The 19,286-nt window shown below is 45.8% G+C and overlaps 1 protein-coding gene across 4 annotated transcripts in view; it reads right to left on the reverse strand.

The window, feature by feature from the left end:
* The window catches only part of GAS7 (growth arrest specific 7), a 111,617-nt gene that overhangs the window by 73,985 nt on the left and 18,346 nt on the right, over positions 1 to 19,286 (reverse strand). Inside the window, exon 1 of one of the 4 annotated variants that reach the window (XM_040577810.1) lies at positions 1,035 to 1,266. The exons of 2 other annotated variants lie outside the window; for them this stretch is intronic. In XM_040577810.1, coding sequence (XP_040433744.1) covers positions 1,035 to 1,067 — 33 coding nt within the window. In that variant the 5' untranslated portion in view covers positions 1,068 to 1,266. Of the gene's footprint in view, positions 1 to 1,034; positions 1,267 to 19,286 lie in introns of those variants that run through there. One more of the 4 variants, XM_040577809.1, reaches the window with a different exon arrangement.

Below are 19,286 nucleotides of genomic sequence, written 5' to 3' on the forward strand. Positions count from 1 at the left end.
GTATTTTACCCCACCATAGGGACTGCAGAAGAACCTCTGGATACACGGACCACTTCTGTATTAGAGTCCCTAACTCCTCCCAGAGCAGTCCTCTCATGCACGCAATCCCACTCCTGTGGTGGCTCTGCTCCAATGTGATACTCTATGGGGTAAAAAGGAACTGAAAATGGCACAAGGAAGGAATGAAGAAATAAAACTCGGTTTCGTCCTCTACTCCTCACCACCCTACACTCTAGGAGAGATCTGGGATGCTTTGTGTGGGGCTGTGGCATATGGGGCTGGCCTATAAAATGCATCATAGTTCATTGTTTTGGCACACTCCTTTTAGGAATGAGTGTGCTGTGAAGGCCATGGGGGCAGCACACTGTCCCTCCTCTGCCAAAAGAGGAGATCAGTGTCACAGTAGAGAGTTTCTCACTCTGTTTTGCTTGGCAAACACAATCCTGTCCTATCCAGACCCTCTGCATTCCCTTTTTCCAGCATCAGCACAGCTAAATTTGGACCATATTTACACACCCACATGGGAGGAGTTCAGACTAACCTGTATGTAATGAGAGGCAATCCTGCTCCAGCCCGAGGAGACCAGACAGGCGAGGCCACAAGGCAGCACAGAAACAGGAGGTGACCAGCAGATGGCGTTCAAGAGCCCAACTCCGAAGCTGGCAATGACACACTTCAAACCTCCCCAAGCCCAGCTTCCACCAGAACACACCCTGTGCCCCTTCCACGTATCACAAGAAGAGAGGCACATGTGCTTGCACGCCTCTTCCTTGAACAGCTTGGCAGGACTGTGCTATTACTTTGATCTCTTGTTACTATTTTTAGGAGAATTATTGCCATGATAGTTTAAGAGAACTGTAAATCATAATAGAGGACAATCTACACAGAGAAGAGGTTTCATTTTTAGCAGAGAGTGTTATGAACCTGCAGACAAAGACAGAACAGCTGATAATTACTGGAACTTGCAACTAGACAGGCTCAGATTGAAAAGAATCTTTCAGTCATGAAGGTAATTGTCAACTGGAATGGCTTACCAGGAGGCTGTTCACTTCTTGTAGTTCCTCCATCAAGATTAAGTGCCTCTTTCTAGATCTGCTCTATTCCAATCAGAGAAAAAAGATGGAACCCTGAATCCCCTTGAGGTGGCTGTGCAGAAGCTCCGGCTGAGTGGACCAGCAATCCCTTCTGGCTTTCAAACCTTGCAACTCCCACAGTGCGTTTGAGCTAAGAGAAACACTTAGGCCACTCCCCTCAGTGTCATTTCTGGGAGTGTCACCAGCCTCTACATGGTGGTGGACAGGCAGATTTGGACCTGAAAAGGATGTCTGCAACACACCATAGAGGAAACAGGAAATGTGAACAATGTGAATAGAGAGGGGAATGTGTGAACCCAGTAAAATCCTTCTGCATCTGTATTTGGAGCCTAGAAAAGAGACCCAGTATCTCTCAAAACATTAAAAACCAAGAACACAAGTACTTCCCTCCTACAAGATTTTCTAGAATCATAAGTCCATACAGCAGGGATACATACAATGGTAGACAAGAGCCACCTGCCCAGGCCTCGCGACAAGCAATGGAAGCAATGGTTTTCATTTGTTGTCTGCAGAAGCACAGGGACAGGAGTCTTCTGGTGTATGCACAACAAAGAGGAACCAGAAATTTGCAGCAAATACAAAAGGAAGCCCAAAGCAGAGTGGGCACTGGAGCTATTCAGCACCAAAGCACGTACCAGAGAGCTAGCAAAGGTGAGCATAAGAAATAAGAGCAGATCTATTGGGTCAACCCACCTAACCCAGGACTACAGCACTGACAAAGAGGCAGAAGGATGTGCTTTTTAAGGCACAGCACATGAATCTGTCCACTACCCATTCCCGCAGCATTCACAGGCATTGGATTAGGGATGTCAGAGCAGCCACCCCAAAGCATCACAACCTACTCAGAAGCTGCAGTCTTGACCATGAAACACACTGTTTCATGGCTTTCTCTGCTGTTACACACATATTGCTTAGAAGCATTCCTGAAGAGAATGAGAAGTGGGTTAGACATCCCAGAGGCTCCACACAAAAAAGACCACCAGTCATGGCCTGCACGTGGAAGCCCTAGCTACTTGTTGTTTAGGTCAGCCAGCTCAGAAGAGGGCATGCAGGTCCAGCAGGGAGGCAATGATACACTGGCAGTGGCAATGCCTCCTCTGCCCAGCTCTTCTGACTTTCTGACTGCTTTGTTTTACTTTTCTTTCTCTTCTTGATCAAGTTAGCAGCAGCCCAACTCACCCTGTTCCTTTGCAGACCGTGGGGCAATGTGATCCACTCCCAGTAGTGGAAAAGAAGAAAATGAAGAGGGGTTTTATGCAGCTAAGAGAGGAAACAGAGAATGAAGGGCCCACACACATCAGTCCATCCTATGCTGAGTGACCCCCTGAGTTCAGCCTTGCTCAACAGAGGAAAATCACTTCCCATTTTCAAACTGCAGGAAATCCCCTTTCCCCTTCAAAGACGGATCCAAGGGAGGAAACATCTGTGCACTTAAAAGCCTGAGCTCTCTGGAGATGTGTTTGCACTCTGGCAGAGTACAGCCCAGTGGTTCTCCCAAACACACAACCCAAGGTAAGACAAAACAATCCCAAAACCACAAATGCAGGCCCTGAGCAATCTGATCAAAGACCTCCAAAAGGGCTGGACCAAAGGCCTCTAAAAGTCCCTTTCAATTTAAATTATTCTATGATTTTATGGTCTTATTACAACAGAGCACCCAGCCTCAAAGCAAATCAAGAGGATGACTCTAGCTTTGAGAAAGGTAAGAATTAAATGCAGTGTTACCTGCTGCTGCCACTTGCTTGGAGACACACTGCACTTTTGCTGCAGTGTCAAAGTAGAAAGAAAAGCTACAAAGCCTTGTTAAGCAGCTCCCCTGCAATGTCCTGCCTGGTGTTGGAGTATCACTGGTAATGGAGAATAGACAGAAAAAATGCAGTGGAAACTGCAAGAAGCAATGCAGGTACACAGCAGAGAAAAGCTGCCACAACATAAGTGTGCATCACAACAGTCCCCTGTTCTCTGGGGCGAAAAGCTTACCCTGTAATGACATTAGTGAGCTGATACTTCTGTCTAACTGCAGTTTTCATAAATACCAAACTTCGCAAATGTATGTGTCTACTCGAGGGCGTGAAGCAGAAATAAGGTCGATATGGTGAAGCCAAAGAGCTAGGGTCTGTGTTTGAAGGCAACTGATGCTGTAAACAGGACTGCTAGTGTGACAAGTCCACAGGAAACACTCAGCAGCAGCAATGCTTACATTGAGATCTGTATCTATCCTGAGTTTGACATGAAGATCCCAGCACTAGGAAGTGCCCCATACAGCCTCCTCAGGGTCGGCACAGGCACAGACACACTAACTCATGCCCTGGTAAAGTGAAATATCCGGTGCACCTCTGAATCCCTCCAGCATTACCCACAATCTCTCTCTCTAGTACGTTGAGTCATCCCGTGTTTTGTTCATTTTTATGCAATCTTTCTTGCTCAACATTTGGTTTCCATGGTGTCACGTACACTGTGTGAAACGGATTTATATTTAGAAAGTGGAACGGGTCATATGAGCTCTCCCAGTTGTTATGGCAACCAACACAACTCCTAGTTCAGCTGAATCTAACAGCACAGGGCTACTGGGGATAAGTTGCCCTCCCTGGGTGGTCCTGCAGACACCGTTTCTGCAGCAGAAACTCAAGAGAGATTGCAATGCAGACATGGCCACTGCCTCCCGCCCTCCCCCAACCCCCCCCCCCCGACCCTGCAGCCCAGCTGATGGCCTTCTTCTTCTTTGGATACCATGCCTCATCCTTGGTCACCTTCTGTAACACCACCCACTTTCGAAGAGAAGAAGTCCTTTTGCCTGTACCAAGTGCTAGGGCATCCCAGCGTTTCTTGTGTCAGCAGATTGGAGCCGTGTACATACCCCACGTCAGTCTAACATGACAGCTCTCATTTTTCTCTTCTCAAAAAAATCCCTTGCCCTGATAACTCTCCTCCATGCCACCCTAAACTCTTCTTCATCCCTTGTCCTCCTAAATAACATCAGCATCTCTGTGCAGCTGCTGTTTCCTCAGATGAGCTCTCCATCACCTTCCCACCAACCCCATACAGCTGTGACACTCCACTGGAGGACCACGGAGTGAGTTCCTGTGGACAGCTTTCCGCTCTGGGGTGAACTCTCCTAAAGCTCTGCACACCCATTTCCCATTTGGCTCTGAAGTCCAGCACTATATTCCTCACTGTGGGCTTGCTCTCCCAGCCAGACCCACAGCTGCCAGAATTCCTCTCCTCTCCCACCCAGGTCCCTGGATGTGGTACAGTTGTGCCCAGAACTCTGCTTTAAGCTAAGATCCACTGAAGAGCACTGTGCTTGCAGGCAATTTGTCTTCTGGGACTGGTATACTCGCCTCTGCCAGCACCCTACACTTGAGAAAAGCAAACTGTTTCTGAAGGATACATGACCTGGGCTCACAGGCTGCGTGATGTTTTGTGGCTTGGTGCTATGCGAGAGACCAAAACAGGTGGGAAGTAAATGCTATGGTCCATGAACCCCTCCTAGACACTTTCAAAACAGGGGCTGTCAAGCCAGAGTTGATAAAGCCAAGTCACTCCAGTGCAGCTCAGTCTTCTCCCTTCCTTCTAAACGTGCATCTGGTGCACAAAGTCACATAAGAGGCCAAACCAGAAGAAGCCACAGCAGTGAGCTGCAGCTGAGCCTGTCTCATGAGACCTATGGCACCAAGTCTGGTCCAGATCCTGCTGCACACAGAGGTCACTCCCCTGCAAAGCAGCAGTTCAAGAAGGTACTTGGCAACAACTATAAATTTGCTGGCTGAAGAGAATGAAGCTGGGTATCATTAAGATTAGGTTGGAAAAGACATCCAAGATCATCTGGTCCAACCATCCCCCTACCACCAATGTCACCCATTAAACCATGTCCCTAACTACCAAGTCCAACCATTCCTTAAACACTCCCAGGGACAGTGACTCCACCACCTCCCTGGGCAACTCGTTCCAATGCTTGACTACCCTTTCTGAGAATAAATTTCTCCTAATTTCCAACCTGAACCTCCCTAGGTAGATGTAAGAAGTAGGAAGGATAACAAAGATGGGGCATGGGGGAGATTCAGTGTGGGAAAAGAGCATGGGAGTGGGGCCCAGATTTAGGGAGGGTAGCTAGCACAGAAGAGAATAAAAGGTTTGTGATGGCTTCTGATCTGGAGAACAGCAGGTGTGGCAGGAGGGTGAGCACAGTTTGCAGAGGATGACAGCCTGGCTGCTGGCTGCTCTGCCTGAGCTCTCAGCACACTCCCAAGCAAGTTCATCACTTTCCTATGATTTCTTTTCAGTGTGCTCACAGCCACTGTGAGCACCACTCTGTGACAGTATTTAGCACTATTTGACAAAGTTGTAGAGTCCTGGTACTGAATTAGCAACCAAGAAAGGGGAAACGAAGTACCAACCTCATGGCAGGCACTGAACAGCCAGATAGGAATGGTGTCTGCATTGAATGAGAAAGCCTGTCCAGAGCATGGTAACCACAGCTACCGTTGCTCATGTATTCCTGCAGCTATAATGAATATACCCACAGAGAGCTCAAAAATCACCCGTAGGAAAATAAATGGTCTACTGTTTTTCTTTCTTGTGCTAATGGATGAAAACTCATTTAATGCACAAATATGTCCTGTTCTCTTTGAGCACTTCCTCCTGGTTAGTGTTATCGAGCTGAGCTGTGCATGAAAAGGTGATGGCCACAATGAAGCAGGATGGGAAAGAAGCTGCGGGTGGTCACCACAGGCAGCAGCAAGAGCTGGCACTCCTGGGTGGTGCGGCCTGGGGAGGCTGAACATACAAATGGCCAAGGAGGTGTCTACCAGGCAGACTGCTGTGATGAAGGGTTCAGTTACACACACACAAGGGGGCAGAGAGGAACAGCAACAGCAACGGAGGGACAATGACAGGTGGGGAACCCCAACAACCAAATGAGACAAACAGAGCACCCTTGCCCGGCTCCTCCCCTGTACAGGACAGCAATAAGCCCCATTGTCTGAAGTGAAAACTATCACAGTGAGTCAAGGGAAAGGCTCTGTAGAACATCTTACAGAGTGGTACTGCCTACAGGGGTATAGGATTTATTATGGGATGCAAGCGAAGCATACCTTGGGATTGTTGGGATTGCGCAAGACTTGGGATGTTTAGGAGAAGAAACAAAGGTAGGTGAAGGGGGGAATTCAGGTGGTTTGGGGAGGAACCAGTGCAGGAAAATAGAGGCGTAAGAGGATGAAAGGTGTTAGCTGCATGTAAACAGGTGACCAGTCACTACATTTGTCTGTTCATGCCCTGCATCCGATCACTGTAGTCTGTCCTGTCTTTTTATTAATCTCCTTTTCTAACTGTTATCCTGGACATGGGGCTCTCCATTCAGTGTGCATGTATGAGTTAATGCCAGCAACTGGAGTGGGGATCATGAGTCACAAGGGCAAGTACATCTGGAGTGCCAGCAACTGGAGACATTGGAGTACCAGTGTATCATGTGCGTGCTTATCAAGCTGAACTACCCAGGTATCAAAACAGCCGTAAGTCTGGACTAGCTACTGGAGAGACCAGAGGCTATTTGAGTTGGCTACTAGAGGGACCAAAAGGTCCAGTCCTGGTCTCTTCCACAGACCCTAAGTTCTGGGAATTGGCTGAGACCCATTTGCTTGTGTGTGTCTCTGTGTGTGAGTTGAAAGGATCCATGGCTCAGCTCCCAAGTAGACTACCAGCTCCTGGACAGACTGTCTCAGGCCAGTTACAGGAAGGCTTCACACTACATATATGTATGTATTCCCTACTAATAGACCTTTATCTTGTTCAGCTACATGGGGGAAAGGATGAGATTGATGCTGTTTGTGTGAGTGCTGAGTGTTTCTGTCTGTCTGGATCTGTGCGGCTGGCTATATGTATATGTATTTAAGTACTGTATGTGTCCATTAGTGTTGCATACCTACTGCTTAGCCTCCCTGCTGCCTGCACCTAGAGGTATGTAGCTTTGGCAGCCTCACCTCTGTTGGTCAAACAGACTCAGCAGCCCCTGACAGAGTGCACATACACTTCCCAGCCCCTGGTGGGGGGTTTCGAGCTGATGATGTGGAGGACAGTTAGCTGAGGTGGAATAATCTCAGTTCAAAACGAAGCTGAGCTATGATGAAGAGAGATACCTCACATGTGCCTGACCCCTGTTACTGCCCCAGGAAAATGGAGGACCATCACCTTGCATTCATTCCATCCTGCAGAAGCCCATCTCTGCACCAACAAGTTTAAGAAAAGACTTCACACACCATGTCCATTCAAAGGCACAGGGTTCTGAAGAGAAAACAGAGAGATCTTGGCATCCCCATGAGGCTCCACAGGAAGTCAATACACATACATGCCATGCAGAAATTAAAAGGCAAGAGCAAAAATGCCAGAAAGGACTGAGGTGGTACCTCGCACTCACTCCCAAACACAGCTGTGTCAAACTGCCTCCCTCAAATGTGAAGCAATCCCTCCGAGCAGTCTGTTTTCCCATAACAGTCAAGGAGTTTATCTGAAACATCTCTACTCCTTTTTCTTCTTCCCAAATAGAAATAAAGAAGTTAGTACTCTCCCACTCCTCTTGTTTTCAGCAGTATTGTTTTTTGCTGTTCAGAGTTAATACCTGGCATCTAATTTGCTAGCTAGCAGAGCCAATATGGGCTATGGAGGTCTGTAAACAGTTTATATGTTAGTACACAGCCAGCTTGGGTCACCAACATGCAGCATATTGAGCGCTCTGTGTTGCTACCTTTCTGTTATTAGGAAATTAAGCCATGATGTCTTCCCACCATGCTGTCAAAATAACAGGATGTGTCCAGCTGGGACAAAGCTGATTTCTCAAGAGATACAGAGCTGATGGTAGCTGACAGGGTCCCATCTCTATGCCAAAGCTCTGCATGCTCCCACATACAATTGGCTTACAAACTTTGACATGAGCTTACCGAAATGCAGGCCTATTATCTCAATAGGAATTGAGACAGAGCTCTGCCACTGGCTGGCATGAGCTGGCTTGCCTAGATTCTAAGACTTCCCCAGGAAAGGGTTATTGCACCACAGTTTTCAGTGTGGGAATGGGTAGGAAAAAATGAAAGCCTGGGGCTAAGGCATCGCCAGCATTTCATGAGCTCTGGGCTGGACATGACATGGGCAGCCCAGGAGGAGCCAGAAGCCCAGCGTGGCTCAGCACGTGGCACCCTCCTCCACTTGCTGTGCTCCAGAGGGATATTCCAGCTCCATCCCTGACATAAGCATTTGGTACAAGGCAGAGCACCAGGGCCAAGTGCTCTGAAGGACTTTGTTGTCCTGGGCAGCCAGGGACAACAGGCCCATTGTTGGGCACAACCTTGTACTGTAAGAGTCACCCCGCATATGCCTATGCCTAGACAGTCACAAGGCCAGGTCAGGCCAGCTGCAGTGTTGTTGCTTGTCTACAGTTGGAAATGACAGATCCCCCTCTGAGTAACTGCAGAGCATGCCATACCAGGAAGACAATCCGACACTCAAGAGGCACCTCAACACTGCATGCTCCAGGTGCTCTACACTGGGGATGGAGACTGGAAGCAGTTAAAAAAAAAAAATAAGAAACTTCCCAGAACGATTTAAATTTACAGTCTGTCCCCTCTCCCTGCACTGCTTAACTCAGTGTGCCCGTGACTCTCACAGCCCTGCAGAGTTCTGGTATTAGCAATGCCCTATGCCTTAATTCTGCAGCACAGAAAAGGCAGGCAGAGAAGTATCCACAACAGACTTGAGCACCAGCAAAGGACATGGCAGCACAACTGCTTTCTGTGCTCCTAGGATCCTGTGAGTACAGCTGGTTTTGAAAAAATGTCTGGGAATGATGCCAAATGTTCTTATACAGGACCTGCAGTCCTTACGTTGCAGGGAAGTTCAGCCTGGCTAAGCTCCCTCTTCCATATGCACTGACAGAACACACTCTCATCAGCCCAGAACGAAGCTCTGAGTCTCCCACGCTCACCTGCATGCAGGGATATGCCCAGTCTGTCCAATCAGAGCCAAAAAGCATGGATGAATTCAGATTAGATGCAGTTCCACAGTCAGATATTTCACAAGATGTTGTGATGAACTGCAAAATGCATGCACTTAGAAATAGAAGGCAGCCCCAAGCCACCATGGCCTTGGTAAGGATGTGCCATACTACCTCCTATGACTGTCCCCAAACAATGCCACACTACTTCTGAAAATAGATGCCTTGTTTTATCTGAAGACAAATGAGAAGAAGTAACTGTTTAAATAGGAAGAAAAAAAAAAAAAAAAAACACAAAACTTGAACAGAAACAAAAATAGAAAGAAGATGTGGTAGAGAAACCTCCACCACCTCCACCTGACTTTCTGCATGGCACCTAGAAACCCCCCACCTTGAGGCCCAAGCAGGAGGGCAGCCCCTGCCTTCTGCCAGTTCCCTGTGGGCTGCCCAGCTGGTTGCTGACCTGTCCATCAGCTCTGTTACAGCTCCATAGATCCTAGGAATTGTAAGCATCCCCTCCTCCTGCAGCACTCCATCTGACCCTGAGCACAGCAGTCAGGTGAACAAAACCCGGTATCAGCTACTGCAGGAACACAATAAAAAAACTGCCCCCAGCAGCAAAACATTCCCTCTCCAAGTCAGATTACAGGCTTCCAGCATCTCACAGGAGTACAACATGAATGTGGTGCCACCACAGTAGCTATTAGCAATGAAGAGTCGCTTGCTTTTGTGTGGATTGCACAGAAGCTGGAACACTCTTCCACTCCAGCAATGCACAAGGTGCAAAAAGAAAAAATTATGAGTAAAAATAAAATAATAATGAAAAATATATGAAAAATCTACAAATCATTGTGCAAGAAATTTGTTCTCTCAAGGGTACAATGTACGTATACAACGTAACGTGACAAACATACACCACTTACAAAGGGGTTGTGTCAGGGCATGGCTTTATGTGCTTCATTTCTTAGACAACACTGTTTTGTTTTGTTTTTTAACAAGCATGACTCTACTGCTGTGCTCTGCAGTTTCCCAGACAAAATAAACTTCTTAACAACTAAGAACTAGTGTCTGTTCTTTTAGGTAGGGATCCTCTCTAAGATTATATGCTAGAGCTAAATGCTCTCCCATGTGCACACATACACACACAGCAAAGCTAAGGCATGGCACCATCTACTTCTGCTACTGTCATTTGCCAGGAATGGATATTTACAAAAATATTCTGGAACACATGAATAACCTATCTGCAAGGTAGAAAAGGAAGTAAAAACAACATAGTAGAGTTTCTGCTGAGATTTCCAGAGCTGGTGCATTCTCCTTCTCAAAAGAAGTTAATGAAAGGATATTCTGAGATTGTCCAACGGATAATGTTGGTTAGTTGTTGATATTTTTCTTTAATTACTTTTTAAAAGACTTTAAAAACCCTCCCACTGTTAGGAAGAATGTTGGGACCAGGTCCCAGAGAACCTTATGTTGATCTGCATCTCTAATAAGATATTTTTATTATAAATATTATCTCAAAATCTATGCGATTAAAACAAAATTGGAATAGTTAATTCAGATTCTGTTCCTGGCCCCAGGCCTTAAGCACAGCTATTAAGACTTGGGCATATTGCTGCTACATTTTCCTGCACTTTAAAATGAAATTTGCTTCTCCCTGGTGCTGTGGTAGGTCAGGATCCCCAAACAGAGCCCCAGCTACTTTTGCATGCAGCCTGGACAGGACTTTTTATTTACAATTGTCCTTAACTTCTTTTGAATGGTGCTTCCTTGCAGAGGAAATCTCTTATGCAGTTCCTACCTGCTATTCCCTGCATTAGATGGCCTTCCATAACCAAAACGTAGGGAAACTCAGATGCAGAAAAAACAATTGAATAGACTAGATACAAAGTGCTGCCAGATGCACATTCCTGTGCACTCCCTCATAATCCCTCTCAGGCGAAGGGAATGTAACTGTTGTTGCCGGTAACTCTGCAGTAAAGCATATGAAGACAGACATGACATTTAGCTGTTATTTTTTGTGGCTGTCAAATGGTATAATTCTTCATAAATGAGCAAACAAACAAAAAGCAAGAAAAGAAGGCCATTCCCAGCACTTGCCAAGGCCGAGCCAGGCTGCAGCAGCCCCAGCCAGTGCCCCCAGTCAGAGCCATGGTTCCGCCATGACCCCATGGCCTGCCTGCCACCAAGCCGCTGCAGCCAGCCAGCCAGCCAGAGGCCACTTAGGAGGGGAGACACCGCATGGAGCTGTGCCAGTCTGGGTGGGAGTTGGCTGGGAGCAGGGCTGGTGTAAGGGGCCTGTGGTGGCTGCATGCCAGGGGACAAGGGCAGTAAGGGGAGGGCTGGGGCTTTGGGGCTCCATGGTGAGGTAGACAACGCCTGCTGCCCCTTGCAGCTGGGATAAGGGTGTCCTGCCAGGCTCAGCAGGCACTTCCTGCAAGGACAGCCCTGGTGGCATGCGCCTTTGCAGCACTCCCAGTGTTTTTTTAAGGAGACCCTTCTCTAAGAGGGGGAAGTATGGGACTTTCCACCCCAGTGGAGAACAAAGATGTCACTAGAGCAAAGCCCTCCCTCCCCACCAGTCTCAGTAACACCAGAGGGTGCTCATGGCAGGATGTGCTGAGCATGACCACAACCACCTCTGCTTGGCTGCCTTTCCACCTCCCGTGAGGCAGTCTGGACACACCAGCACAGGTGGAGAGGCCAACTGGCACCAGAGGATGTTATATTCACCTAAAAGCTTCTTCTCCAATACACATATTGGAAAAAGTGCAAATGTGACGTGCAAGTAACACAGCAGCATCAGCTGCCTCTGAAGATGTCCCTTTACACATAAAGCAGCACAGGACCTGGCTGCTGGGCAAGAGCCACACATCCCCCCCCAGCCCCACCACACAGACTTGGCCTCTGCAGCTCTAGCAAAGACTGGGCTGGTGCACAGAGACCTCTGCAGTGCAGTGTGCTCTGTGGCTGCTGTCCCCCCCCATCTCTCCTGTGTAGTTTGGCCTTTCTGATTTGGAAGAGGACACCTGGGTCTCTCCCACATGCCACATACCCAGGGCTATAAAGTGATCCACAATCTTAATAGACTGGGCAACCTTTGACAACATGGATGCCTCTTATCTCTAACATATCACTAATGCTGACATGAAAGGTTCTGTTCATGTTTACTTTGTAGTTAGCAGCACACCTTGAAGCATTTGAGAAACCACAGAGTTTTTTGTCCTCAGAGCTACTGCTCCCATCTGTTTGCACACCAAAGGGAGCTCAGACCTCTTTTTAATGAAACTGCACAGTACAAGCATTTCATCTGAGAAGAATACCTGGGTAACCACACTTGTAAAAACTCACTTAGTCCTGGGATGGCCCATTTATGAGAATAAAATTTAACCCAGCACACTGCAGACAGGGGGAAGGGCTGCAGATACCAAGGACGACAAAGGCAGACCTAAAAGAAAGCACCAGGAAGCTGCTGCAGCCAAGCAGGTCTAGAACAGTGAGAGCCGTCAATCGGAGCTGATCAGCTGCAGCCAGAACAGACGCACAGAAAAGTGGAGCAGGCAGCAATATGGACAGGAAATAAGATGATATTCATCTTGGAAAAATGCAAGTACAGGAAAACAGTCCATAAAAGAGCCAGTGGGAGGGAAATCCCTGGAAAAAGTCACTGATGAATTGTAATTTGCCCCACCCTGTAACTGAGAACAGTCTCAGAAGAACATCATGAGCATCACTGAGCCACCTCCCCCCCACTCCCCCTTTGCTCAGTCATTCCGCTTCTCTACTAATGCTGATTTAGAGGAGATTAATTATCTCCTCATTTTAAAATTGCCATATTTCCCTCTAGACACCCCATTCCCTTCTGGACTTTTCCATACTTCAAGCCTCCAATCATATGTCTATGAGGATGCATTTTTGCTTCACCTCAATCTAATTTATGCAGGAAAAAGGATAGAGGAACTTGTTAGAAAAAATGGCTGACAATTGCCATTGCATATAAAGCTCACTGCAGAATCGTGAACTGAATATACACATTTGGAAGAAGGCTGGCCTCTTACCCCCGAGACTATCCTTCAGCAAGGATGCATTTCCACAATGTCCAGACACTACAATGCATTGCTTACTCAAGATTTATCACCAAGCCTCACTGTCTCGCAAAGCAGGCAAAGCAAATCTATCTACTTAGTTGTTCCACATCCAGCAAGTTATTCTTGTTTAAGGATTTCAGAATTTCAATATACATCTTCCTCTTTTGTCCACAGTGCATTTTACTGCAGCACTGGTATTTACTGGTTATTATATGGTAGCACCAGAAGTCATTGGGACTGGGAACCCTTTGTGCTTGGTGCTATGCATGTAAGGAAAGGAACCTCTGAGACTGCTTTTAGATGGAAAATAAGCTGACAGTTACTCTTACAACAACTAAAGAAATGTGGGTGTAATATTAGATAAAATCAGAAAAAAAAAAAAAGCATTAACAGTAACAGGAAGTGTTCTATAAATGCAGTAGTATTAAGAGGAAAACCAAGTAAAGGAACCACTTGCTGTGCAGCAGAGAACGAAAGCTACCCATGGATGATTGTGTTCAGTATCTTCAACAAAAAAGTCATCTGCTAATGAAAAAATCATCTGTGATCAAGTGGTTGTCACAGTTAATACTAGCAACAAAGAGTTAAAATTTTTGCCTGCAACAGGGAAGGAAGACACAGAATACTGATACTGAATAATTCATCCTAAGACTTTTAAAAAACTGGCTCATAAGTATGAGAGCCTTTGCTAATCATCTCTGGGAATTTGTGGAAGATCAGGGTGGGAAAGTTCTGGCAACATAGAAAAGGCAAAACAGAGTGTCTCACTTGAAGAAATTGGAAAAGAAGGAGATGGAGTCATGGAACAGCCAGTCTAATTCCAATTTCTAGAACAAAAAATGGAATAAATTATTTAACATTTTTTAAAGAACTCTGAGAAGGAAATAAGGATATAATTAAAAACCTACACCACTTTGTCACAGATATATCTGTTAAATCAACCTGATTATCTGCGTGAACACTAGCCCCAAGGTAGAAGTGGGACTGCAGAGGTGCCAGCAGTGGTACACTCTACTCGAAAGACAAACATCTTATTGGGATGGAAGAGAAAACAGCAGCTTTAGAGACATGAACCTGGTAAACTGGATTATGTTCCAAGTTCTGAGCTTCACTCTTTAAGATATGAACAAATTGGGTAGTCCAAAAGAAAGTAAAAAACAGATCTGGAAAAAATGACCTGAAAGGAAGAGCAAAAGATGTTTAATATAGAGAAGGAACAAGCAAGAGTGGAGTGTCTCAGATATGTCACAAAGCTGCTGAAAAAAGAAAAATAATGGTTTATTTTCCTCTTAATCATAAGTAGGATAAAATGGATTTAAATTGCAGGTACAGCCTGTAGAGAATACTGAAGTTTGGATATCCTTAAAAAAAAAAAAAAAAAAGACCAGATAACTGTTTTTCAGAAATAATGAAGGTATTATTGAGACTTGAATGAAGCAGAGGAGTGAGCCTGTGACTACAGTATGAGCTATACATATGTTCCCTGAGTAGCTGTTTTCAATGATCACACTATGCTGACGTTGCCTGAGGTGACTTGGAATATATGCAGTTGTTTTTAAAATGGAAATATTATCTCAAGTATGAGATTACGTACTGAAAAGAAAATAAAATCTAATATAAGAAAATGCTACTTAGAAAATGCCAAAACTTGGAGCTGAAAGTTAAAGAACTAGGGTGGGGACTACGTAATCTTTTTTGACTGCATGCATAACACAGACTTTAATAACATTATCACAAATCATTTTCTTCCACAGGACTCTGATGCTTAAGTGGTGTGATTATTGAGAAACTGCTTAACAGTACCTCATTTCTGTCCTCTGGGGAATAATTTATGAGGAATAAAATGGATTCAACTGTAAAATCAACCATTTAGACTGACAGCAATTAGGAATAAGGCCCCAGAGACCACCAGCATATGGGATTTACCTCTCCTTAATCCTGATATTTAAGAAAAAGTACAAGACTTTTAACTACCATCAAACCAGTAATATCTCCCTGCAGAGACACAAACCAGGACATTTACAAAGGGATGTGAAAGGCCTAGGTTCAGTTTTATTTATCAGTAACTTCTGAGATCAGTCATTTTTCATTTGCGTTCAGTCAATTCTGCATCCACAAGCCAAACGTGAGAGGATTTCTTCAATCCAGTCTGAATGATGAAGCAGAAAAGCTTCTGGAGTGATCCAGTAGACCTTCCCCACCCCACTTAAATAATGGTCTTTAAAAATGCCAGTAAAAATGAATGTACTTGAGTGACAGAGATACAAGGCCCTTGTTTAAAGAGACCTGGTAAAAACTCACATTGAGGTTGGTATGATCCCAGATCCAAGCCTGTGCTGTATTATTCAAAGGATTTTGCAGATCAATGGCCTTGGATTTGTACAAAGTGGTCTCTACCAAAGCCCTTAGGCTGCACAGCACATACATGCTTGCAACATCTGAGGGTTTCTGTACAAGGCTGAAATACAGAGCTGCCTGTTTCCTTGTCCAGCCCAGCACCCCAGCAAGGCACCCACTCTCCAGCCTTACTCTCACATCACCTTAACCTTTTCTCAGCACCACCTTTGCTCTCATGTAACCTGGACAAAATTACCTCGACGAGTAGTAATTCCTAGACTATCAACCCTTTTCACATGAACTGCTAGTAACTTTTGCACATGAACCACAGTCATATTTGCAGTTGAGGTAGCTTGAAGCTGGGGATTGCAAAAACTTAATGTAGACAAAGAAAGAAAGATCTAATGAGTCTTGCAATTATATCTCACTGCTTCAGATGAGATTCTTACGGCCTGAAATCATGTGTTTCAGTGAAAAATACCCTATTTTGAACTTAGAATCGACGTGACATACAGGGCCAAAAGTTTCCTGATAGCAAGCTACTACCTTGCCCAGAGCAGAAAAAGAAAAGATTATTGTAGCACAGTTTTTGATACAGCTAATCTAGGAGCAATGGAAACGCCCTCCTGGAAACACAAAAAAGCAAGCTTCTAGGACATCACCTCTGCCAGCAGCTTGCCCATGCCAGTGTGCCTCACCATCTGCACCACTTCACTTCACTCCTGAAGCCCTGCATGAAGGTGCATTGTTGTGGTCTCACCTTGAATATTCTGTACAGTTCTGGGCTCGACAATATAGAAATGATGTTAAGATACTTGGGAGTGTCCAGAGGACGGAAACAAAGCTGGTAAAAGGGTTGGAAGGAATGTCCTATGATGAGAGGCTGAGGACACTTGGTTTGTCTAGTCTGGAGAAAAGGGGGCTAAGTAGGTGACCTCTACAACTCCCTAAGGAGCAGAGATGGAGACGAAGGTGCCAGTCTCTTCTCTCTGATAGGATATGTGGGAATGGCACAAAGCAGTGCCAGAGGAGGTTCAGACTCGGTATTAGGAAAAATGTCTTTACTGTGAGGGTGGTCAGACACAGGCACAGGATTCCTGGGGAGGTGGTTGATGTCCCATGCCTGTCAGTGTTCAAGAGGCATTTGGATGATGCCCTCAATAACATGCTTTAACTTTTGATTAGCCCTGAAGTGGTCAGGCAGTTTGACTTGATAATCTTTGTATGTCCCTTCACAACTGAACTATTCTATTCTATGAAGTCCACGGACCAACCCCTTTGTGACATCTGTGGTGCTGCACCCAGCCACCTGAATACTTGTGTTGGGTTCAGGGAGACACAGGCAGGAATACAAAGCACTTAGGTTCAACAAAAAGTGCTACAATTCATACTGAGAGATACTTTCTGCCCTGTAAAAAAAAATAATTAAAAAAAAATGCATTTTCATGTACTGCTGCAACAGCCATGTCTATGACGAAAGGAACTGGAAGCCTTAGCAAAGCCTTGCATGTACAGGCAGGTCCCACAACCTCCTGGACAACAAACACCAGCCTTGGCCTCATGCCTAGGAAAGAAGCATGACAACACAGAACAGATGCTGAATTCAAACCACAGATTGGTAACAACTCCTCCAGGCTCCTGCACTCTGAGTTAGCAATAGGAAGAACAGTTTGGCAAGACAAGAAAATTACATTTCAGTGTAGATTCTCATAGAGAGAGTCATAGAGCCGGTTCTGAGCACAGGGAGGTCAATACTCAGAGCTGGTGAAACTTCCTGCCTGAGTTCAGCACTGTAGAGTTTATCTGAGTGAATATAGGTGCCTACAGCTGTGCTCCTGTAATCACTAGGGAGAAATGGAGGACCAAGCTCCTTCCAGACAGGCTGTTTGAAAAAACACAACCCCAGAAGACCTCTTTATTAGTTGGCTCCTAAGAAGTCTGAGTAACTCCATTTTGTCTCTTTCAAGTAAAGATGAAGTTGTTCTTCACTGTCTACATGTTACTAAGAAGTTTCCCAACTGAGAAGCTTCTCCTCCAGGACCACTCACCTGTCTACTTACAATGGACCATCACAGCAGAAACAATTCTCAAAGCTTATGAGAAACCTGCCATCCCTCTGGATTCCCCATGCTCGCTCTACTTGTGTTGCCTGGGCTCCTGCCTGCTGACTGCACTCGGCCAGCCTTCCCCAGCAGGCAGAAGGATGTTCATGGCACAGCCTGGCAGCTAACGTGCTCCTCAAGGAACTGAGAAGTGCAAGCTTGAACCCACTCTGAATAAGAGAAGCCACATCTCCCACTTCCTGCACACAAGCTGCTCACATGCTGCAAGAGGTGGTTGTTCAAGTCTCTTCTCCCTACAGCTTTTAACAAGCCATGAGGCCCCCTCAACAATGGACATCAAATGCATATGGCCCTCTTGCACAGCCTCACATCAGACACCACAGCTGGTAGGAGGAGCTCTAGCGCACACCAGCCCCAGGACTTGTCCTTTCCCACTGGTGAATATTGGGCAGCTTTGCATAAATCAACACTCAAACCCCTTTGGAGAAGCCAGCATGTCTTGCATCATCTGCACACAAAGGCTGTATGCCTCCCTTACATGATTGAGTTTAACCTGCTTGAGCACCACACCTATATGCTAGTGATCAGGTGGACATCTGGCTCTGGTAATATCTGTAACACTTTGCAATTTGTGTGCTCAAACTGATTCACCCCCAACCACTCCAGTCACAGAGAGACAAGGAAGGGATCTCAGCAGCCCTGGAAACCCAGCATTTGCAACCACAAGGTAAAGTACCAGGGAGCAGTGAGTTGTCCTGACCGATGTGTCCTGCTCTGCTCCCATCCCCACTCTTGACATTCACTTTGAATGGGCTCTGGTGCTCAGTGGTCCTGTGAGCTCACCCAGCTAAAAAGCAACCCGGGAAAACATTGAGCCACCTTCTGCTGAGAGACCTGGACCAGCTCATACAGGGAGGTAGCACAGACTTGCTACCAAATGCAGACTGGGATTAAAGAGGCAGAACAGGATTGAAGGGGAGGCCAGTCTAGGCCAGCTATCCACCCTTGCTAAGCCACCCAGGCTAAAGCACCTGAAGTCAACTCAATACTGATTATCTGAGCCTAAACATCCCTACATTGGACTAAATATTGCAGGGCCTGTTGCTGAATCAAAACACTGAGAGTTTATGGCAACCCAAGATCAGCAGGATCTGTGTGTCTGTGTACGACTGTATACATGCCACCTTCCTACAGACCTCATAGGTTTGTCTCTACCCACCTTCACTGGTGCAGTGGTGCTCCTGCTACAGAACCTTTATGTGGTCCATCCCAAATTTCTGTAATTGACTGGATTAAGAGAGAATAGTTGGTCTGATTACAGATGGAATTTTCCTCGTGAATCCTGCACAGCTGCAGGATCTCACCATGCAAAGAAAAACAAAGCCTGCATTATCTGAGGGAAACCTGGGACGTTATCCTGGTTTTGGCCTCACTCTAGTAGTTTTGCACACATAAAGATATTGAATCTGTGTCTAATTAATCACAGCCTCCTACACCATAGCAGCACACTCAATATTGTTGTTCATCAGAATAATATTGCTTAAAAATACAGAGAACTGAAACTTTGCTGTAACTTGTGGTTCTCATCCCTTAGAACATGCTCCTAAGAGGGGGTCTCTAGAGCTGAAAGATGTTTTCAGCATGCTCTGAACAAAAATAATGAATGTGACATTTCATGGTCTCCACTGAAAGAGAAAAGTCTTTAGACAGGAAGCAGGGCTGAGATCAA

Source organism: Cygnus olor, chromosome 18 (genome assembly GCF_009769625.2).
Source record: "Cygnus olor isolate bCygOlo1 chromosome 18, bCygOlo1.pri.v2, whole genome shotgun sequence".
Classification (NCBI taxonomy): domain Eukaryota; kingdom Metazoa; phylum Chordata; class Aves; order Anseriformes; family Anatidae; genus Cygnus; species Cygnus olor.